We start from the raw sequence: 23,425 nt of genomic DNA on the forward strand, positions 1-23,425 counted from the left end.
ACAAATTTATCAGTTAAACCTTAAGAAAATAATTAATAATTTTTAACTAAAACCATGTTAATTTTAGTATTATTTTTTAGAAATTAGGTTTTTTTTTTTACGGCATTTTAGAAATTAGTTTAAGTGTTCAATTTTAAAAACGACAAAAACTAACCCCGCTTGGGCATCTTGTCCTTTGGTGTTCGAAGTTCGGAATTTTTTCACGTAATATAGATTGAACACTTATACTCATTTTTAAAAAATTATAATGATTTCCACTAAAGTTTAAAACAAATTTAACACTTAAACTTTAAGAAAAGAATTATTAATTTTTAACTAAAACCATGTTAATTTCACTATTAGTTTTTAAAAATTAGTTGAAGTGTTCAATTTCAAAAACGGCGGAAACTAACCGCGCCTAAGCATATTGTCCTTAGTTGGTCCGTAAGCTGTTCGAATTTTAGCATGTTTTCACGTAATATAGATTTAACACTTAAACTCATTTTAAAAAAAAATAATAATGATTTTCACTAAAATTTAAAACAAATTTCATATTTAAACTTTAAGAAAATAATTAATAATTTTTAACTAAAACCATGTTATTTTTATCTTACTTTTTAAAAATTAGTTTAAGTGTTCAATTTAAAAAATAAAATAAAATTAGTTCTGTATCTTTTCTTTCTTACCTTTTTGTTTTTTGATCATAAATTATCATAATTTTGAGTTTTAAAAAATAAGATTTCTATTTTTCACTTCTGATTTTTTTTTTTATTTAAAACTAAATCTCAAGGTTTTTTTAAATAGTTTTTTAAGTAATACCGTTTCATTTCTAACCGGACTAAGCATCCCGTCCTTATGGTCCGTAAGTCTTGTGGTCTCATAAGTTCAACATGTTTTCACGTATTTTAACTTTAACACTTAGTTAAAAGTTTTTTTTTAAATAATTTTTGAACTAAATTGTTTTAATTTTTAAATAAAATATTTAATTAACCAAAATGTTTACAAAAAACAACAACTCTAAGTGTTAAATTTAAATACGTTGAAAACTAACCGGACTTAGCATTCTGTCATTCTGGTCTGTAAGTCTTGCGGTGTCATAAGTTCAACACGTTTTCACATATATTAAATTTAACATTAACGCTTGGCTAAGTTTTAAAGTTTTTCTCAAATAATATTTTACGCCATTGGACTAATAGAACCTTTGTTGTTATAAAGTCGAAATATAATGATAATAGAACCTTGCTTGGTCCAAGGTCCAGTTCTAACTCCAAGATACTTTCAGGTTCGGTCTCTCCCATCAGCTTCTTTGGCTATGTTTTCGGATTGGATCAGCTCAATCGAGACTTGATTCAGTGCAATGGAGAACATGGGCGTATCTTTTATACAAGCAGCGTGGCGGACATACTGTTGAATGAAGTTAGCCAAGTCACTACGCGATGAAGAAGATCGTGTCCGAGAAGCGCTAGTCAAAAACATTCAAACGTATGGGGGTAAAGGAAAAATAAATATTTATTTGCAAAATGTGGTTAAAAGCCGATTAATTTAAATTGGGCCTGAGTGGCCCAATTATAATTCACGTAGAGAGGCTCGTGGAAACACGAGAGGATGCGTGCAAGGGAGCATGTGCCACGTGGCGAGAGAGAGACGCCACAAGTCACAGAAGAAACCGAAACTAAACTGATTATTATTTTTTCTGGTTCTGTGTTGTTTGCCGTGTATCAGGTGCTCTGCTCCACTGACCTTTAATCTTCATTCAACAATACTCTCAGGAACAGGAATCAGATCGAGCAATGCTCAGGTTAATCGTTAATTACCCTCTGATTCCCAAGAAACCCCACCGGGTTTGTAGTAACAGTAGTAAGCTCGGGAGTTACTATGATTCTTCGTCGATCATCAAATATGGCGGAATCGTCGATGATGTTGGTAAGAAGCAGGAACTTCTTCTTAGTGTTTCGGTGAAAGCAGTGGAAGACAAAGGTAATAATGGAGGTGGAAGCATGAGTTTCTCTGGTCAAAGCTGGGATCCTAGTTCAGAGATTGAAGTTCCTTCAGACCAAAGACCCGTAAGTAAATCACTTTTTTTTTCTTCTTCTTCTTCTGATTCTAAAGTAATGATGAGATTTTTTGAGTGTGTAAAATTACACGTTTTGGTTTGTAGGTGAATGAGTATTCGTCTTTAAAGGAAGGAATGTTGTATTCATGGGGAGAATTGGGTCCAAGCGAGTTCTTTATCCGTCTCGGTGGTCTTTGGTTGGTTACTTTCACTGTTCTTGGTGTTCCTATTGCAGCTGCTAGCTTTAATCCTTCCAGAGTGAGCTTTTTTTGAAACAGAGCCTCTGTGCAACAAGATGTGTTTTAGTAGAGATTTTAATATATTTTTCTATTGAAAAATGTTGCAGGAGCCTTTGAGATTTGCTCTAGCTGCAGGGACAGGAACGTTATTCCTGGTTTCATTGATTGTCTTGAGGATTTACCTGGTATTAAACTTGACCAGCTTTCTTCTCTCCAAAGAGGTCTCACTTGTTGTGAGCTTGATTGATTTGTTCTTGACTTTTGGTATATCTTTAGGGATGGAGCTATGTTGGAGATAGACTACTTTCTGCAGTTATACCATATGAAGAGAGTGGATGGTATGATGGACAAATGTGGGTGAAACCACCTGAGGTTAGTTAACTTCAACTTCTTTTGTTTAGCTAACTTACAGGACAAAAAATATGTAGAAACTCAATCTTATCACTACCAAGTTATCACTTTTTTACATAGTTCTAGTCATTTGTAGTAGTTTTTAATGTAAATTTCTGATTTTGATAGTTTCCCATAACTGAGCTTGTTGTGAATATACCTCACTATGCAAAGCAAAATCTATTCTAAAACATTGCAAAAACTAGTAGATGGATCGAAACACTGCCAAGTTATCACCGGTTCCAGAAGGCATGTTATATTATTGAAACTATAAGACATGCATCTTTGCCTCCTGATTGACAAGCAGAATTAAAAAGCTAAGCAACTGGTTTATTATTGTGACATTGCATTTGTGTTTTCAGGTGTTGGCTCGCGACAGGTTGTTAGGTTCTTACAAGGTAACAACAAAACAATGTTTCTTATTCAATGTTGCAAAAAGCAAACAAACAAACAAAATCAGGAAAGTTTGTGATTTTCAGGTGAAGCCTGTGATCAAGATGCTCAAACAAACATTAATCGGAACAGGAGCTTTACTCGTTTCAGCATTCGTGCTATTCGTATTCGCAACACCGGTTGAGGATTTCTTTAAAACCACTCTAAGATCTAAAGAAAACCAACCAGAAGTTTCCATTTCAAGAACCAGCAACAAGTTCAATATAAGGTAAGGAAATGGATCAGAGGTTAAGTGGCCTTTTTAAAAAACCAAACTCACCTCTTTTCACTATACAAATTTGCAGAAAAGAACAATTGCTTCGGTTACCAGTAGATGTTGTGACTGACGATGATCTGGCAGCGGCCGCGGCTGAAGCTGCTGATGGAAGACCTGTCTATTGCAGAGACCGTTACTACCGTGCATTAGCCGGTGGACAATATTGCAAATGGGAAGATCTTGTCAAATAGTTGTCACTATAATAGAATACCAAGACCACACACTACAATATGTAATTTTTGATTAAAACGGCTTTAATAAGCCTCACCGTCACTAGAAATTGAGTTAACCACACATATCATTGAATCGTCGTTTCGTTCTTTCGAGTGGAACACATGGGCCAGTGAATGCTAATAACTAAAGGCCCGTCTTATGGGTATTAGGTATTCCATTGACAGCCCACTAACTTTAACAGTGGAGTAAAAGGCAAAATGCACACGAGTTGTTAAATAGAAAAAGAGAAAAATGTTCCTGAAATAAATTTTTTGGTAGGCACCATACAGTAAACCCTGATATATAGAGTATTCTTTCTATTTTAATGCAAAGAAAGAAGGAAAAAAACAAGAGTCAAATATTCATCGTGGCATTATCGGTAAGAGTCCAATAAAATGGACCAACCTGCCAGCTTCTTCTGCTGTTTCTGTATTTTTTCTATTTATAAAAATGAATTAATGTAAGAAAACGAATCACTGTAATGGTTCCCTTAATTTAATTTTTTTGGTTCCCTTAATTTTAATTATATGGATGGGACTTTAGTTAGGTCTGACGTTAATTCATGTCGTACCATACGAACCAAAATTTCTAATTGCCACACACACATTACATGGATCCAAACCCAACCGTCAAGGCATTTGTTAGTTGATGTATTCGACGAGACCCATAGAGTTATACGAATAGTAGTTCGTTATGTACGTTCACTTACGTGTTCTCTCTGTTTTTCTAAATAATCATTTTTGTCTGTAATTTGTGATATATTTTCAACTTTATATAATCGTAGAAAAACAGAAAAATGTTTGTCCTGAAATGAGAAAATAGTAACAAAGCAGGGATCAATTAATTTTGATATTAAAAATGATAAATTACAAAAGATGATAATGTAAGAAATTGTAACTGATAAAACCTGCAAAAATCACGAGATCAATGTACCATTATTATCTGATGTAAACAACTTGCTGAGTAAGTAAAGATGAAGCATTTAATTGAAGACCGTGACATACATTTTGATGCCAAAGTAATCACACAAAGACCACTACTTTGAATAAAGTGTGTACATGGATGTTATAAAAAGCCAAAAAAATAAAGTGTGTACATTAAGACATTTTGATGTATAATGCGGACATGCAGATAAGCAGTAGTATACAAACAGAAGAGAGTCACGAGTACCTAGATTCTTGCATCAACACTACGTAGTTCGAGGTGAGACAAAATTGTTGACTCAACTTCAAACGGATACATCTAATTCTGGGGGATCTAGAAATTTAAACCGGCCTTACCGTACTCGAGCGAACCGGACGTTAAACGATTTGTCGGTTTAATAATATCTTTTGCGTAGAGAGATCGTTGAATATTATCTACAAGAAGAATACAAGTGAGGAAACAGATTAAAGTATTAGTGTAAGCTGTATTAGGCAGGAATTGGTATGATGTGTCGTTGGGAAAAAAAGGGATCAGAATTATGATGTTTCAAGGATTTGATTTAACAGTGCTAGTAGTAAATTAATTACTACTACTAGCTTATAAGTACTAGTAAAGGTCACATATCGCGAATTAATGTCTACTTGTTGCGACTCAGCTGTCCTAATTGTCATAATTAAATCAACGAATAATTACATCTCAAGTTCATTAATTGAATAAGAAAAGGAAACTTACTAATTTCATATTGAGTTGGATTTACTCTGAAAACGTAGATGTCAATGTCGGTTAGAAAAAAAAAATGTTACACAGATTTCAGTTTATGATTTTTTTTTTCTCTGATTTCAGTTGATGATTAGTTGGACGTAACATCAAGCTTTTAATGGTTAATGTTGTTTGGACGGATGAGGATGGTTTGGAGTTTGCTTTAGCTTTGTCTTTTGCAGAGAGATAAGAGATCAGGTTCGATATCAAAGTAATAAAACCATACAAGAGATCTGGGAAATATCACGTTATGACACGTGGGCCATAATCCCAAAAGCTGTGCTTAGATCCAAATCTAGTCTTATGCGTGTTCTCACTTGTATCATCGGTTATAGTCATTAACGCCAAATAAAATACTCAATAACTTAATATTTGCGTGGTTCGCTATTTCCATTGTTTTTCTTTTTCCTATGGATATAAATATTCAATCGGAACAGTTGATCCCGAGAAAAGATCAAGCTATTGTTTTGTTTAACTAAACCGGAAACATATTACGTATTAACTCAATATAACATTTTATTTCGACCCCAATAAACCCATGCATTAAACTAACCATCCATATTAACATGTAAATATATAAACTATTCCAAATGGAGGGCCTTTGAAAACTATTTTGTTTCGAACAATTCACTGTCGTGAAATTCCAGTTTTTGTGGGTTCTCTATTTAGTAGAGTTAGATTTGGGTAAATTAGGTTGTAACTACTTCTGTTGATATAAAGCTTCAGCATTTAAACCAAAAGTAAACTATTTTGTTTTGACTTTTGAGTGGGCACTCGATTCATATCGAAATTCATTAATATATTTATCTGTTTCGGTTTTATTGGGTTAGTAGTAATCCCACAAAGTACTTACTTAATGCCTTAGTGAGTCATGGGCCACTAAGTAGTCATTTCCAACTCCTTGTTACATGGTCGACTATTTCGTAACGGATGGTATAACAAAGTGTATGGGAAACCAACGTAACATATACTCAAACTAAATACTTTTAAGAAATTAATGATTGCTTAAAAACGAATTAAACAATCACATAAATAGTTAAATACACACACCACCAAATACTGTATATTCGTAGTCGTACCCGTGATTCAGAAACCTTGGACAGGAGAGAGGAAAAATAAAGTAATCTTCTCTACTAATATAAAATTAAAAAAGGCTATATTCAATTATTCATAATGGTTTTGGAACGTCAAACCAACATCATAATGGTTTTCTGAACCACATGGCTTGATGATTCTATCGAACCCCTATACTGTATCAGCTTTATAAGCAGTAAAAATTAGAGAACATAAGAAAAAAAGGATCAGTATCTCGAGACGATAAAGCAAACAGAATCTCGAGACAACATACGAAGAAAATACCGTATAGTAGAGTTCTCATTCGAACATAAGTACACTCATGTGAACAGAACACATGTCTAATTACAAAATTAACGACAAAAGAATAGTCATCACTGTCAAAAGAAGAAGAGTGGACACAACAGAGTCTCTAATAATGATTTTTTCGTACGCATCCTCATCTTCTTCTTCTTCTTCTTCTTCTTCTCTCTACTATATTTAAACTCTCTCTCGTCTTCTCCTTCGATTCAGAGAGAGACACAACACACAATCTCAATCATGTCTTCTTCGTTTCTCTCCTTCCTCCTTCTTTGTCTAGGATTCTGCCACGTGTCCTCCTCCTCCTCCCAACAAGGAACTTACATCGTTCACATGGCTAAATCTCAGATGCCGTCGACCTTCGACCTCCACTCTAACTGGTACGATTCGTCTCTCAGATCTGTCTCCGACTCTGCTGAATTGCTATACACTTACGAGAACGCGATTCATGGATTCTCCACTCGGCTAACTCAAGAAGAAGCCGACTCGCTCATGACTCAACCTGGTGTTATCTCCGTTTTACCGGAGCACCGTTACGAGCTCCACACGACTCGGACTCCTCTCTTCCTCGGTCTTGAAGACCACACCGCAGATCTATTCCCCGAAACCGGCTCTTACAGCGACGTCGTCGTCGGAGTTCTCGATACCGGAGTTTGGCCCGAGAGTAAAAGCTACTCCGACGAAGGATTCGGTCCGATTCCTTCGACCTGGAAAGGCGGATGCGAGGCCGGAACTAATTTCACCGCTTCTCTCTGTAACCGTAAACTAATCGGAGCAAGATTCTTCGCTCGTGGTTACGAATCAACGATGGGACCAATCGATGAATCTAAAGAATCAAGATCTCCTAGAGACGACGATGGACACGGAACTCACACGTCATCAACCGCCGCTGGATCCGTCGTCGAAGGAGCTAGCTTATTAGGCTACGCTTCAGGAACAGCTCGTGGTATGGCTCCACGCGCTCGTGTCGCTGTTTACAAAGTTTGTTGGCTCGGTGGTTGTTTCAGCTCAGATATTTTAGCTGCAATCGATAAAGCCATCGCCGATAACGTCAACGTTTTGTCGATGTCACTCGGCGGTGGAATGTCGGATTATTATAGAGACGGTGTTGCAATCGGCGCTTTCGCCGCCATGGAAAGAGGGATTTTAGTTTCTTGCTCAGCTGGTAATGCTGGTCCGAGTAGTTATAGTTTATCAAACGTAGCTCCATGGATCACAACTGTTGGTGCTGGTACTTTAGATCGTGATTTTCCGGCCCTAGCGATTCTCGGTAACGGGAAGAATTTCACCGGAGTTTCTTTGTTTAAAGGAGAAGCTCTACCGGATAAATTGTTGCCGTTTATTTACGCCGGGAATGCTAGTAATGCTACTAATGGTAATCTCTGTATGACCGGAACTTTAATCCCGGAGAAAGTAAAGGGGAAGATTGTGATGTGTGACAGAGGAGTCAATGCTAGAGTTCAGAAAGGAGATGTGGTTAAAGCAGCTGGTGGAGTTGGAATGATTCTTGCTAACACGGCGGCGAATGGTGAAGAGCTTGTTGCGGATGCTCATTTATTACCGGCGACCACCGTTGGTGAAAAAGCCGGTGATATAATCCGCCATTACGTAACAACTGATCCTAATCCAACCGCTTCGATTTCAATCTTAGGAACCGTCGTTGGTGTTAAACCATCTCCGGTGGTTGCAGCGTTTAGCTCACGAGGACCGAATTCGATTACACCGAATATTCTTAAACCGGATTTGATCGCTCCTGGAGTCAACATCCTCGCCGCTTGGACCACTGCTGCAGGACCCACTGGACTCGCTTCCGATTCTCGCCGCGTGGAGTTCAATATAATCTCCGGAACGTCGATGTCTTGCCCTCACGTGAGCGGTTTAGCGGCGCTTCTCAAGTCGGTGCATCCTGAATGGAGCCCGGCGGCGATTAGATCGGCGCTTATGACCACCGCTTACAAAACCTACAAAGACGGTAAACCGTTACTCGACATCGCGACGGGGAAGCCTTCGACGCCGTTCGATCACGGAGCAGGACACGTGTCACCAACAACCGCCACTAATCCAGGACTCATCTACGATCTATCGACGGAGGATTACTTGGGCTTCCTCTGCGCTTTGAACTACACGTCGTCGCAAATCAGAAGTGTGTCGAGACGTAATTACACTTGTGATCCGAGTAAATCGTACTCCGTCGCTGATTTGAATTACCCTTCGTTCGCTGTTAACGTTGACGGTGCCGGCGCGTATAAATACACGCGCACTGTAACGAGCGTGGGAGGAGCTGGGACTTATTCGGTTAAAGTAACTTCGGAGACAAGAGGAGCCAAAATTTCGGTTGAACCGGCGGTTTTGAATTTCAAAGAAGCTAACGAGAAAAAATCGTATACGGTGACGTTTACTGTAGACTCGTCAAAGGCGTCTGGATCTAACAGCTTTGGGAGTATTGAATGGTCGGATGGGAAACACGTGGTGGGAAGTCCCGTGGCAATTAGCTGGACATAGCCGTAAATTATGAGAAAATGAAAGGGGTTGTATGGAAAGAAAACGTGTTCACAGATTTATTGTAATGCCGTTTTTAGATAAGAAGAACCTCTGTTTAGCAAAAACGGCATGCAGTCTGTTAAGGCTTGCCTAGTTTGTTTTTGGGATGTCTAATGTCTTGCTGTTTTTTATCTTTCTAATTTTAAAAAGAAATATATTCCCCGGCCACACAACAATAGTAGCTGGGTCCCTAGGTGTTTTATCATGTGACTTGAGAGTTGAGATAGTTGAAGAGAAAATGTTTTTTTTAAAAAGCTTTAACAAAATTCAAACGATTAATCATTACCACATCATCATTTTTCGAAGTAGTATAAACTACTATTAAGTGTATATACCGAAACTAACCAAAGAAGAGAGTCTGAATTATGAAACCTTATCATAGGCATGCATTTATTTATTCTCAATGATTAGATTTGCTGGTCAAAACCCTCTATATGTCACCGATAAACATAGAAAAGCATCATGATTAGATTTCGGTAAATTAATGGGCTTGACAAGGACGGTATGTCGGTATAATATAATGGCCTTTCTAATGATGGGCTCTTTGGGTTTGATACCTTATTATCAGTCTCCTGTACTTTTCTCTCTCCTAATGGAAAATCGGATTATATTACCTTAAATTAGTGGATTTATTAATATCCAAGTTAACGACTTTCAGAGATGATTAGTGATACTGATCACACACTCGACAAGTCTATTTTGTATCATGCCTTTCATGGCCAATGTTTGGTTCACGTTGCATGATTCTAAACATCTTTAAGATTTGGAAGCCAAATATTAGGCGTATACGATCAACGATATCCACATGCGAAAACTAATAAGCATTACATATTTATACATACATGTGTGCATTTGTTAACATATTATGTGTAATATGTAAAGTTCGATATTTTCAATCCCTTTTTTTAATACCGAATTACACTACAAGAAAACATAGCAATTTCCGACGAACATTTCCGACGAAATTTTTAGTCGGAATTATTCCGACGGATTTCCGGGGAATTTCCGACAAACTTCCAAGAAAATAATATTTCGTCGGAAATTCGTCGGAAACATAAAAACTTTTCCGACGATTAAAAATTCGTCGGAATTTCGTCGGAAATATTTGTCGGAAACCATGGAAAATTCCGACAATCCAATGTCATCGGAAACTGCTCGGAAACTTGTCGGAAAATTTGTCGGAAACAACGAGGTAAACACGTGATTATTCACTGCACATGTTCCGACGTAATCCCGACAACTTGATCGAAAAAATTAGTCGGAAAAGTAGTCGGAAAATCTAAAGTTGTTACCTTTAATATTTCCGACGAATTTCCGACAAAATGTCGTCGGAAAAGTTTTATATATATACTAGACAACGAAAGAATCATAGACACAAGAAAAAAGTTGAAAAAAAAAAAACAGAAACACAAAAATATCTTCGAAAAAAAAATGTCTTCTCATAATATTTATAAAATTAGAGAGTGGATGTATAATCGATTAGATGATGAGACCGGAGCTATGAGGCAGGAGTACAAGGAAGGTTTAATGGAATTCATGCAGTTTGCATCTAATCAAGAAATGACGCGTATCGAAGGTATTATGGCATGTCCTTGTGTCAAATGTTGTAATGATCATTTTCTTGCAAAAGACATTGTTTGGAATCATTTATATTGGGGAGGTTTTACACCGGGATATTATATATGGTTTTCTCACGGGGAGGATTTTAGATCGGGTCCTAGTAGTAGTCGTGAAAGAAGAGATGAAAACGTTATAATTAGCGATGAGCATATTCACCAGGAAGAAGATAATGTAATTGGAAGTGGTAGTGGTGAATTTCATGATAACGTAGAAAATACTAATGTTGCGGAGGAACCCAACTTAGAAACACAGGGATTTTTCGATATGTTAGATGCTGCAAATCATCCGATATATGCAAGATGCAGAGAGGGTCATTCTCCTTTATCCGCCGCAACACGTATGATGAACATCAAAACAGACTACAATTTAAGTGAAGATTGTGTTGATGCGTGGGCTGATTTTATCCACGATTATCTACCGGAAGATAATTTATCGCCAGTTTCATACAACGCAATCCAAAAATTGGTATCTGGGCTAGGTTTACCATTCCAAATGATTGACGTGTGTAGAGAAAATTGTATGATTTTTTGGGGAGATAATGTAAATATGTCTCAATGTCGTTTCTGTGGTGCTGAAAGGTTTCAGGTTACTGGTGGGCGAAACAAAATACCATATAAGCGTATGTGGTATTTGCCCTTGGCTGATAGGTTGAAGAGGTTGTATCAGTCAGATCGGACAGCGGAGGGTATGCGATGGCACGCTGAACATGAGTTCACCGGGGAGATTTCACATCCATCGGATGCATCGGCCTGGAAACATTTTTGTTCTACATATCCAGTCTTTGCTAATGAACCAAGGAATGTCTATCTTGGTTTATGCACGGATGGATTCAATCCATTTGGAAAGTCAGGTAGAAAATATTCTTTGTGGCCAGTAATAGTCACCCCTTACAATCTCCCACCTTCCCTTTGCATGAAAAGAGAATTTCTTTTCTTAACCATTTTGATTCCTGGTCCAAACCACCCTCGTCGTTCACTTGATGTGTTCCTACAGCCGCTTATAGAAGAGTTAAAAATGTTATGGTACCAAGGGGTTTGGGTATATGATGTCTCCACAAAGACAAATTTTAACATGCGTGCTGTATTGATGTGGACTATTAGTGACTTTCCCGCATATGGCATGTTATCGGGTTGGACAACTCATGGAAGACTGTCGTGTCCATATTGTCAAGATAATACAGATGCCTTCCAACTAAGACATGGCCGGAAATCAAGTTGGTTTGATTGTCATCGTCGTTTTCTAAGACGAAATCATCCATATCGTCGTAGTAAGACGTTGTTCCGCAAGAACAAGAGTATCCGTGATCCACCGCCACCTGAGTATGATGGTGATTATATATTGAATCAATTTCGTGATTTTGATGTTGACTGTACATCATCGGTAGGCGGTAATGGCCATGTCCGAATTGATGGATATGGAGAACATCATAATTGGCATAAAAAAAGTATCTTCTGGGAGTTGCCGTACTGGACAAATCATCTACTCCGCCACTGTCTTGACGTTATGCATATTGAGAAGAATTTCTTTGACAATATAATTAACACCATTTTAAATGTCCCGGATAAGACTAAAGATAATGTCAAATCCAGAATGGATTTACCCGATATTTGTGCGCGCGAGGATCTCCATTTGCTTGCAGACGGAGTAGGTCCTATTCCTATATGGAGATTAGATGCAAGCAAGAAGACCAAGTTTTTTCAGTGGATAATTGATGATGTTAAATTTCATGATGGCTATGCATCAAATCTATCATATTGTGTTGATGATCACAGTGGTAGATTAGCTGGGATGAAAAGTCATGACTGTCACGTCTTCATGCAGCGTTTACTACCATTTGCGTTTACACAACTCCTACCAAATGTTGTCCATGAAGCAATTGCAGGTACAAACAACTTATCTTTCAATTATTTTAATATGTTATTATTCATGTATATATTCTTTTTTTGTTTACAGTTATTAATTAAATTGCAGGGATAGGTGCATTTTTTAGAGATTTGTGTTCAAGATCTCTAACAGTCGAAGGACTACATACACTTGAAGATAATATCCCGATTATCATTTGCAATTTGGAGAAATTATTTCCCCCATCATTCTTTGATGTCATGGAGCACTTGCCTATCCATCTACCTCGTGAAGCAGCACTAGGCGGTCCAGTTCAGTACCGGTGGATGTATCCTTTTGAGCGTTATATGTTCCATTTGAAGAAAAAAGTAAAAAATCTTAGCAAAGTTGAGGGATCAATAGTAGCTCAAAGCATAAACGAGGAGACTTCTCATTTTTCGGCCTACTATTTTGCTCCAAATGTCCAAACAAAAGCAAGAAAACCAGGTAGGTACGATGATGGGGGTGTGCGGCCTTTTTACCATACATCTGTCCCAGATATCTTTTCTCAAATCGGGAGACTGAGTGGGAAGAAAAGAGAAGTATGGTTTACAGATCAAGAATTTAATCACATTCATACTTACATACTCCGGAACTGTGACGATGTCATACCATTCGAGAAGTAAGAAACAAAATTCATACCTTAATAATACGCATATATTATTTGCAAAATAATTACTTATACAAAAAAACAAATGTCTGTAGGATCTTTGATGATCAAGTGTCTGGAGCGTATCCAAACATGACAGAGGCTCGAAAAGAGGAAATGAAGCAGACACAATATGCTAATTGGTTAAAATATTATGTAAGTTTTCACCGTTGATTTTACATATATTATGAACATGGTTACTATTTATTAAAATCGTACATTTGCTTGTATGTTTTGCAGATCAAATCAGCCGCAAGTAGGCAGGAACACTATCCAACATGGTTTGAAGAGTTGGTTGGAGGTCCTCTATCAAGGGCAATGGCATACCCGATGTATTGCACTCGAGGCTACGTTTTCATAAAACGTCCAGGGATTACTAACAGAAAAACAGTGAATTATGGGGTCGTTGTTCGTACAGATTCGATAGACTACTATGGTGAAATTACTGATATATTAGAGGTTGAATATCCGGGAGTCATAAATTTGAAATGTATACTCTTCAAGTGTGACTGGTATGATCCTAGAGTTGGAAGAGGTGTTAGACTTACAAAGTATGGTGTCACAGAGATCAACTCGACTAAGCAGTTAAGAAAGTACGATCCGTTTATACTTGCATCTCAGGCAGCACAGGTTTGCTACATACCATATCCACAAGTAGGTGTTCGACAATATCCATGGATTACGGCTCATCAAATAAATCCAAGAAGCAGAGTTGATGGGGTGAAAGAAAAGGAACCGCTACAACAAATTGCAGTAAACGAAATTACGCAAGTAGATCAATCTGTCGGTGACATTCCCCTCGTTGATATTGAGAACATAGAACTCGAAGAGATATGGGAAAATGCGGAAGACGAAGAGGATGGAGAAGAGTTTGACGATCAAAATGATTCTGCTAGTTCAGATTATTCTTCCGATTCTGAGTAAATCAAATATATCGTCTTTAGTTTTATATATATATATTTTATAAAATCTGTTTAAATGCTTTTAAATTTATCATATTATATGCATTATAATTTATTTGTTAAAAAAATCTGTTTCTATTTTATAATAATTAAACCATTCTAATATTTTATTTTATTCATACTTTCATCGGAACTGTCGTATGAAACGTTTGAGATTAAATTTGTACCGCTTAAATATATCTTGATACAAAACAGGGTATATTTAATTAAAGAAATACTTGACACAAAATAATTAAAATTATTTAAATAAATATACCCTGTTTCCGAAGAATTTTCCGACGACATTATTTTCTCCATCGGAAAATCGTCGGAATTAGGCTATATTGAATTAATTTATTTTTTTTACTTTTCTTTCAGAAATACTGAAGCGGGAACATTTACGAGACTCGGGAGATTTAATGTCCAAATTCCGTCGGAGATTGGGTCTTAAATTTATTGCCGTTTACTGTTCCCGGGCGTCAAAGAAGTTAATGTAACCAATTTCCGACGAAGTTTCCGACGACATTTTTAAATTTCGTCGGAATATTTGTCGGAAAATGTTACCGGGAGATTTAATTTCCGACGAAATTTCCGACAAATTTTTAAAATTCGTCGGAAATTTCGTCGGAAATTGGTTACATTAATTTTTCGCGAATCTCGTAAATGTAGAGGGAAAGTTACTTGGTTTGAAATTCCCGCTGCATTGTTTCCGACGAATTTCCGACAAATATGGTCGTCGGAAATTCTTATATATATACGACTCACAGATTTTTGCCTCTTACGCACTTATCACTCTTATAAATCTCTCTACAATATCTCTCTAAAATCTCTCTACAAAATCACTCTAAAATCTCTCTAAAATCTCTCTGTGATAAACAAACGTTAAGGTAAGATGTTTAGTTTTATTTTCTTCATAATTTTGTTTATAAAATTCAAAAGACTAATTATAAATTTTTTATTTGATTAAGGAGATGGATAATGGATCGTGGAGTGGATATATGTCGTATTGCAATGAACGTGGGTTTGCTCCGGATTTGAATCTTGGTTCCGAAACCCAACCACCGGAGGATTTTCCCATGGAGGACACGGAAGTTCCGGAGACGGAACCATTGGCGATGCCTACACGGAATGATGATGCAAATCCACTCGATTCTATGACGCTAGACCAATTACTCCGTGCTCCGGGTCGAGATAAATTGAAAAAGATCGACCCAAGCCGTATGCACTGAACAACTTGGTAAGAAATTGTATTATTTAATTTATAGTTTTACATAGATAATCTTAATTAAATAATTTGGTAATTATAGGTATCGATTCGATAAAGGATTCACAAAGATTATCAAGAAAATCATGGAGAGCGATTTCCCCGATCCCGCTCCGAATATTACGTCGGTCTCCGGAGACACAAAGAAACGTTGGTTTAAGGCATTTGCGGTTAGTTTATTTAAATAAAATTTATGCTTTATTTACTTTGTTTATAATTGTAGCTAAAAAAATTAAATTTTAAAATTTTACAACACTAAAAATATATATATTTTAAATTGTTTAACATTGTAGCAAAAATTTAATTGGGATTATGGTCTTACGGGCGAAGTACAAGAAAAATTTGAGGAGATATGTGGGGTACGTTTATTGGATTATGTTTATGGATGGAAAAAGAAATGGCTTAACGGGAAAGAAAAGCCAAAATGGATGCGAGAAAACGTTTGGCAAGGGCTTATTGCATATTGGTTACAAGAGCAAAATAAGTCCCGTAGTGAAACTAATTATCAAAATCGCAAGAGTGAACGCGGAGGCTATGGCATGGCTAAACATACTTGTGGATCAATGCCAAATGTCCGGAAAAAGGAAAAAATGGTAAATAAAAATTTAAATTTTTTACATTTCAATTTGCATTATAATAAATTTATTGTAAATTTTTAACTAATAAATATTTTAAATGCAAGCGTAATCCCGAAACCGGTGAGTATCCCGATATGGTGACATTCATGGAGGAGACTCACAAACGGAAATCGGACGGGACATTTGTTGATAAAAAAGCTGAGGCAATAGCTCGTCGATGTCGGGAGATGGAGAAAGAGAAACTCACACAATTGAGTCAACAATCAGACACGCCCGATGATTATCAACTCACCCAAGCAGAAAAAAACGATATTTTCCGATCGGTAAGTAATAGTAATTAAAATATTATAATTTAGATAATATGTTTTATTTCCTAACAACATTTTCATTATAATAGCAAGTTGAAGTTAAAAAAGGACATAGATTTGGATACGGTTCCATTCCGTATGACGAAGACATGGGCGGAAGTTCGTCGTATTCACATGCACACGTGAATTGTCAAGCAAACGCAGCCGAAATCATCGAGTTGAAGACTCAATTAAAAGATTGTAAGTTTTGGATGGATACGATGGCCCGTCTTCATCCCGACATCGTTCCGCCTTCTCGCCAAGATCAACCCGGAAATCAAAATGAAACAAATAACGTTGACACTCTATTTGATAATATATAATATTTGCGTTTGTAATAATTTTTAGTTGTTTAAGAACTTATTAATGTTTAATTATGTTTTTTATATTATGTGGTGAATTTTATTTTTTTTAATTATGTTTTTATATAATATTTGTGTTTGTTTTATTGAATTATTACAATTAAATTAAATTAATATTATTTAATTTAATTAATTATATTAATTAACAATAAAATATAAATATATTTTTTTTTAATAAAATATAATATTTCGTCGGAAATTCATCGGAAAATAATAAAAAAATACGATTTGTCGGAAATTCGTCGGAAACTATTAAATATATTATTATATTATATTTTGTCGGAAATTCGTCGGAAACATCCATTCGTCGGAAATTCGTCGGAAACTATTAAATATATTATTATATTATATTTTGTCGGAAATTCGTCGGAAACATCCATTCGTCGGAAATTCGTCGGAACGTTCCGACGAACTTCCGACGATTTGTGGTCGGAAAATCGTCGGAATCGTACTCGATCTTGCGGCGTCGTTTGTCGGAATCTCCTCGGAATGGCGTCGGAATATGCCGTCGGGATATCGTCGGCAATTTTCCGTCGCTATTCCGACGGACATTTCCGACACCTTTCCGACACCTTTCCGACGGGCTTTCGACGAATATTTCCGACGATTTTCCGATAAATTTTCCGACAAATCATCTCGACAGAAATTTCCGACGAATTTCCGACGAATATTGTTTTCCGACCAGAGAATTCCGACAAACTTGGTGTAGTCGGAAATTCGTCGGAAACATCCATTTCCGACGAATTTCCGACTATTTGGTTTGTCGGAATTTGCTATGTTTTCTTGTAGTGTTAGACGCCAAACCAATGTAACAAAAAAGAAAAGAAAAAAGAGGTGAGAGCCTGAGAGGTGTAGTATATATTGTATCATTTACGTCCCAGTTCAGATTAACAGGAAGTGATAGAAAAATATCACTTTAAAGTGTACCACCAATGTGTGATAAATAATGCGATTATGAGATTTGAAGATAGGTATAAAGAAAAAGTATAAACGACAATATGATACGTCGTTTCTTGCGGCCCTTTAATCATACAAAACAAAACAATGGCATAAGCGACGCATGAGTCACAAGCAATGAACAATAGTGGCCATCATCTAAATAAATAAAAAAGTTGACAAGAACATATTGTTGTTGTGATTTGCACCGCAAGTTTCAACTATTTTTGGTACCACCCTCACTTTTTTTTTAGTGCTTTTAAGTCAAAAACAACTTTTATAATTATACAATTTCGATCTAGACGTATCATATGATTTCAAATCCATTCTACCTTTTATTTGGTAGATGAAAATATTGTCTTGACTCGGTGTAAAGTTCTTTCTCATGAAACTTTTATCCTTCTAGAATTTGATACATCAATATATATATAAATGCAAAGAGTCATTTTCATTTTATTTATATTTTGTAATTATATAAGTAGTCAAAGTCTATAAATGTTTCTACAACTAAGGGAAACAATTGTAGACCATTAATACGCGTTTGACAAAAATAAAATCAAACTCCTAATTTCTAGCTACAATTCAATTAGAAGGATCTTTTCTGCATAACTTTCTGTCTCTGCTCTTTTACTAAAATTCGGAAATGATGCTTGATTTTTGCTCCCACACATAGATAAAAACAAATTTTAACGCTCGTAATTAACAGCAAAACACCAAAAGCAATGATAAAATTTCGATAAGAATCATGATAAAATGTATGCATGTTGAAGATGATGGTGATGGTGCTGGGTAAAGTGTAACTATCGCGTGCCAGAAATAGTGGCCTAGGCCCACTCCTCCACAGACCCAACCTTCTAAGCCATTCTTATTATTATTATTTGATTTCTCTTGGTTTCTTGTTTTATATATTTTTCACTTATCGGTAAAAAGTAAGGTAGAAATAAATAAAAGAAAAGGCTGCCATATCTTACAGCCTTTCAGCTTTATCATGTGAGTTCTTTTTCTTCCTTACCATAGCAATATAAACATTAAACGGGCTAGGAAACTAGTAAATATCTAATACGCTTTGTTATAATAAATTGTGAATAAAATTAATTAAGGTTTTAAAATTTAAATCACATATGGACGGTTTTGAGACAGACTCTTGTGTCATATGCAAGTTGACCATTTAAAAAAAAATAATCAGTTTAAACATTAGTATTATTTTCAGGATTGAAAATTAGGCAAGAAAACAAAACAAGCATTAAATTTTTATTCAAATAAATAACTATTTTGACCATGCTGTCACTTACTGTACACAATGGTCACGATACTGATAGAAAAAAAAGTAAAAAGACAAAAAAACCGTGTCTAGTAAACTAGGACTCATACTTCTCATGATTTTCTATTTTTGGTTAAAATTTGTACAACATAAATAAAAATGGAAACTAACTTTCGGTGTGTTGTGTAATTTACTTTTGTTTTCGATGGCTTATGTCTTGCTCCAAGTATATAAAAGGTGTATAAATACAAGCAATCATGTATCAAGGACTATAGGTTAAGTGAAAAAAATAATACAAATAATAAAATCGTTTTTGACTTTTCCAAAAGAAACTTCTCTTCTTGTCTTCTTTAAATATTCAAATTCGTCGTCCTCTCTTTCGTTATGTGTTTATATTAAATTTTGTACCTCTCTGTCTCTTCGTTGGAAACTCGGAAGCTTCGAAAATGGCAAGGACTTGTACGGAAGATGATGAAGAAACCCTTTTGATCTCTCATCGCAATCAAGACGACGAAGAAGACGATGACATAGAAGAAGAAGCTTTGTCTCTGTGTGATTTACCGAACGAGAACGGCGAATTACGATCGATTGTCAAAGAAGAAGATGAAGAATTCGATTCCGGGTTCGAATTTGGAATCGGGTCATCGTTTCGAGCCGGGTCGGATTCATGTGAACCAGCTCCGGAGATGAGTACAGCCGACGAATTATTCTTCAAAGGCCGAATTCTGCCGTTACGTCACTCCGTCAGTTTAGACGCCGGACTTAACGAGCCGACCCGGTTAATTACAAGATCCGAATCGGTTGAATACAGAAGAACCGGAGTTAGATCGGACCGGAAAATCAAAAACAATTTCATCGATTATAGTCAACCAAGTCCACAACCACAGATTCGAAGATCATCGAGCATGACGGCTCGTGTTAATTCAATCAGAAACCCTAAATCATCTTCGATTTGGGATTTTCTCAGGTTAGGACTCGTCCGTACGCCGGAGATAGAGCTCCGAACCACCGCCGGAAACGCGAGATTGTCAGTGAGTCGAAACAGTAGCTGTAGTAGTACAAGCACGAGTTCGAATTCGAAGAAAACAGGATCTGGAGAATCGAGATCGAGGAATCGGAGGAGAAGCTTTTTGTTTTCGGATTGTAAATGTTCGGTGTCGACGGAGACGATGATGGTACCTGTGAAGATCAAAGTTGAGACGGAGGAGAAACAGAGGGTGATGGAGAAGAAGACGGCGAAGAAAGAGGAGAAAACGGCGATGGCGAGGAAGAGGACGTTTGAGTGGTTAAAAGAGTTGTCACAGGTAGGTTTTGTTGTCGATCATGGAAGACGAAGCTTGGTCTGATTTTTGTTTTTTTCAAGAAATATTTTAAAATGTATTTTTTTGGGTGTGTTTAATTAATCATTTCGTACGTTATTTTCTTTTTGTATGTTAGTGGTAATTGTCAATTATATACTTAGTTTTTTTTCCAAATGATAAATGTTTTTGGTTTTCATTACATTCTATAAGACTATGATTAACCATTTCGAGCTAATGTATAATTTGCTAATCTTTGACTTGAGTTTGATTTTAGAATGTAATTTTGGATTTCGAATTTTTGGGTTGTTCCTTTTTTTCTTCTTTTCTGTTTTAAATGAATAATCAACGAATATTAATCTTAAGATGATTAGATTTTAGTACGATTTGTAACGGTACATATTCATGTAGACATGAGCGAGGCATACACGTATGATGTTATGAAAGCGAAACATCATCATAATAAAAAACGAGAATGATGTGAAAGTGAAATATCATATAGTTATACTCACTTTTTTTTTTTTCATCGTTGTTTTGTTATCCATGATAGATTCTTCTTATGAAGGGAGTGGTGCTTGGCATGATTAAAGCAATGATGTTTTTTTTTCTCTTTTTTCTTTCTAGGACGTGAATTTCTCACCATCATTTCGTATAATATAATGTTTTGTTCTTCTCACTTTATATATCATAGGTTGAATATTAAATCCGCAACCCAAAGTCCATTTAATCACTTATGAGCGAACTTAGGCGGGCTAAGCAATCACCCAAAAAAATGTTTACGTAATCTTATGTTAAAACAATATGTTATACATCACATAGACAATTCATACTTTATTGAACGTTTTACATAAAGTTAAAGATTACAGACCAACTAAAGATATGATGCGTACGCGCGTTTAGTTTTCGACATTTTTAAAAATTACTAATTTTTAAAAAATAAGAGTAAAATTAACATGATTTTATTTGAAAATTATTAATAAATCTTTAAAGTTTAAGTGTTAAATATGTTTTAAATTTTAGTGAAAATCATTATTATTTTTTAAAAATGAGTTTAAGCGTTAAATCTATATTACGTGAAAACATGCCGAACTTCGAATACCAAACCTTACGGACTAACTAAGTACATGATGCTTAGGCGCGATTAGTTTTCGACATTTTAAAATTTAACACTTAAACTAATTTTTAAAAAGTAATAGTGAAATTTACGTTATTTTAGTTAAAAATTATTAATTATTTTCTTAAAGTTTAAGTGTTACATTTGTTTTAAATTATAGTGAAAATCATTATTTTTTTAAAAAATGAGTTTAAGTGTTAAATCTATATTACGTGAAAACATGCCAAACTTTGAATACCAAAGCTTACGGACCAACTAAGGACATAATGTCAAGGCGCGGTTAGTTTTCGACATTTTTAAAATTTAACACTTAAACTAATTTTTAAAAGGGAAATTGTTAAAAATGCCCCTTTTGGTGTGCCCCTTTTCAAAAATGCCCCTTTTAGATGTCCATTTTCAAAAATGCTCCTTTTTAAATCTGAAATTTTTATAAAGTTTTATTAGGTTTATAAGGTACTTATGGATTGTAACTACTACTTGAAGACTCGATCCAAGTATTTATAAGGTTTTATAAGGTGTTTTTAAAGGTTTTACAAGTTATTTTAAAGATTTTTAAGATTTTTCAAAGGTTTTACAAGATATTTTAAAGGTTTTTAAAGGTATTTAAAATGCATTTATAAGGTATTTATAAAGTATTTATAAGATTTTAGATACATAAAAATGTAGTTTGTATATGTTTTAATAATGTTACATACATATTTGGGTAAATCTTATATTTTTAAGAGCATTTTTTATAAAGTTATAAAGAAGGGGCATTTTTGAAAAGGGGCATTGAAAAAGGGGCATTTTTGCAAAAGCCCCTTTTTAAAAAGTAATAGTGAAATTTACGTGGTTTTAGTTAAAAATTATTAATTATTTTCTTAAAGTTTAAAAGTTACATTTGTTTTAAATTTTAGTGAAAATCATTATTTTTTTTAAATGATTTTAAGTGTTAAACCTATAGTACGTGAAAACATGCCGAACTTCAAACACCAAAGCTTACAGACAAACAATTGACAAGATGCCTGGGCGCGGTTAGTTTTCGACGTTTTTAAAATTGAACACTTACACTAATTTTTAAAAATTAATAGTGAAATTAACATAGTTTTAGTTAAAATTTATTAATTATTTTCTTAAAGTTTAAGTGTTAAATTTGTTTTAAATTTTAATGAAAATCATGAAAATCTTTATTATTTTTTAAAAATGAGTTTAAGTGTTAAATCAATATTACGTGAAAACATGCCGAATTTCGAACACAAAAGCTTACGGACCAACTAAGGACAGGATGCCTAGGCGCGGTTAGTTTTTGACGTTTTTAAAATTTACCACTTAAACTAATTTTTAAAATGTAATAGTGAAATTAACAATGTTTTAGTTAAAAATTATTAGTTATTTTCTTAAAGTTTAAGTGTTAAATTTGTTATTAACTATTTTCTTAAAGTTTAAGTGTTAAATTTGTTTTAAATTTTAGTGAAAATCATTATTATTTTTTAAAAATGAGTTTAAGTGTTAAATCTATATTACGTGAAAACATTGCCGAACTTCGAACACCAAAGCTTACGAACCAACTAAGGACAGGATTCGTAGGCGCGGTTACTTTCCGACGTTTTTAAAATTTAACACTTAATCTAATTTCTAAAATTAACATTGTTTTAGTTAAAAATTATTAATTATTTTCTAAAAGTTTAAGTGTTAAATTTGTTATTAATTATTTTCTTAAAGTTTAATTGTTAAGTTTGTTTTAAATTTTTGTGAGTTAAAAATTATTAATTATTTTCTAAAAGTTTAAGTGTTAAATTTGTTATTAATGTTTTTCATAAAGTTTAATTATTAAGTTTGTTTTAAATTTTAGTAAAAATCATTATTATTTTTGAAAAATGAGTTTAAGTGTTAAATATATATTACGTGAAAATATTGCCGAACTTCGAACACCAAAGCTTATGGACCAACTAAAAGTTTTAGTTAAAAATTATTAAATATTTTCTTAATGTTTATGTGTTAAATTTGTTATTAA

At 34.9% G+C, this 23,425-nt stretch overlaps 4 protein-coding genes across 4 annotated transcripts; all 4 read left to right on the forward strand.

Annotated features, from left to right (window-relative positions):
• The first annotated feature begins 1,678 nt into the window (after nt 1–1,678).
• LOC9302779 lies at nt 1,679–3,690 on the forward strand. Its single transcript, XM_021015499.1, has 7 exons — nt 1,679–2,042; nt 2,138–2,290; nt 2,379–2,456; nt 2,548–2,643; nt 3,024–3,059; nt 3,141–3,322; nt 3,399–3,690. Exons 1-7 carry the CDS (start codon nt 1,770–1,772, stop codon nt 3,559–3,561), a joined length of 981 nt encoding a protein of 326 aa, XP_020871158.1. The 5' UTR covers nt 1,679–1,769; the 3' UTR covers nt 3,562–3,690.
• A 3,016-nt stretch (nt 3,691–6,706) lies between these two features.
• Nucleotides 6,707–9,383, forward strand: LOC9301083 (subtilisin-like protease SBT1.7). Its single transcript, XM_002864962.2, has one exon. It carries the CDS (start codon nt 6,881–6,883, stop codon nt 9,140–9,142), a length of 2,262 nt encoding a protein of 753 aa, XP_002865008.1. The 5' UTR covers nt 6,707–6,880; the 3' UTR covers nt 9,143–9,383.
• Nucleotides 9,384–12,374: 2,991 nt separating this feature from the next.
• LOC110225816 lies at nt 12,375–14,255 on the forward strand. Its single transcript, XM_021015830.1, has 4 exons — nt 12,375–12,683; nt 12,773–13,304; nt 13,388–13,487; nt 13,572–14,255. The coding sequence occupies exons 1-4, from the start codon at nt 12,392–12,394 to the stop codon at nt 14,253–14,255; spliced, it is 1,608 nt and encodes a 535-aa protein (XP_020871489.1). The 5' UTR covers nt 12,375–12,391.
• Nucleotides 14,256–19,165: 4,910 nt separating this feature from the next.
• Nucleotides 19,166–20,594, forward strand: LOC9301084. Its single transcript, XM_002864963.2, has one exon. It carries the CDS (start codon nt 19,467–19,469, stop codon nt 20,364–20,366), a length of 900 nt encoding a protein of 299 aa, XP_002865009.1. The 5' UTR covers nt 19,166–19,466; the 3' UTR covers nt 20,367–20,594.
• Nucleotides 20,595–23,425: the final 2,831 nt, after the last annotated feature.

The sequence above is a fragment of the Arabidopsis lyrata genome, assembly GCF_000004255.2.
Source record: "Arabidopsis lyrata subsp. lyrata unplaced genomic scaffold ARALYscaffold_8, whole genome shotgun sequence".
Lineage (NCBI taxonomy): Eukaryota > Viridiplantae > Streptophyta > Magnoliopsida > Brassicales > Brassicaceae > Arabidopsis > Arabidopsis lyrata.

Excerpts from the sequence above, each read along its gene's own strand:
- LOC9302779 (XM_021015499.1), top strand. The coding sequence starts at position 1,770 with ATGCTCAGGTTAATCGTTAATTACCCTCTGATTCCCAAGAAACCCCAC. Across the intron at positions 2,291-2,378 it reads CTAGCTTTAATCCTTCCAGA|GAGCCTTTGAGATTTGCTCT; the intron begins GTGAGCTTTTTT and ends AAAATGTTGCAG. Across the intron at positions 3,060-3,140 it reads GGTTGTTAGGTTCTTACAAG|GTGAAGCCTGTGATCAAGAT; the intron begins GTAACAACAAAA and ends TGTGATTTTCAG.
- LOC9301083 (XM_002864962.2), top strand. The coding sequence starts at position 6,881 with ATGTCTTCTTCGTTTCTCTCCTTCCTCCTTCTTTGTCTAGGATTCTGC.
- LOC110225816 (XM_021015830.1), top strand. The coding sequence starts at position 12,392 with ATGGATTTACCCGATATTTGTGCGCGCGAGGATCTCCATTTGCTTGCA. Across the intron at positions 13,305-13,387 it reads GATGTCATACCATTCGAGAA|GATCTTTGATGATCAAGTGT; the intron begins GTAAGAAACAAA and ends AAATGTCTGTAG. Across the intron at positions 13,488-13,571 it reads CTAATTGGTTAAAATATTAT|ATCAAATCAGCCGCAAGTAG; the intron begins GTAAGTTTTCAC and ends TATGTTTTGCAG.
- LOC9301084 (XM_002864963.2), top strand. The coding sequence starts at position 19,467 with ATGGCAAGGACTTGTACGGAAGATGATGAAGAAACCCTTTTGATCTCT.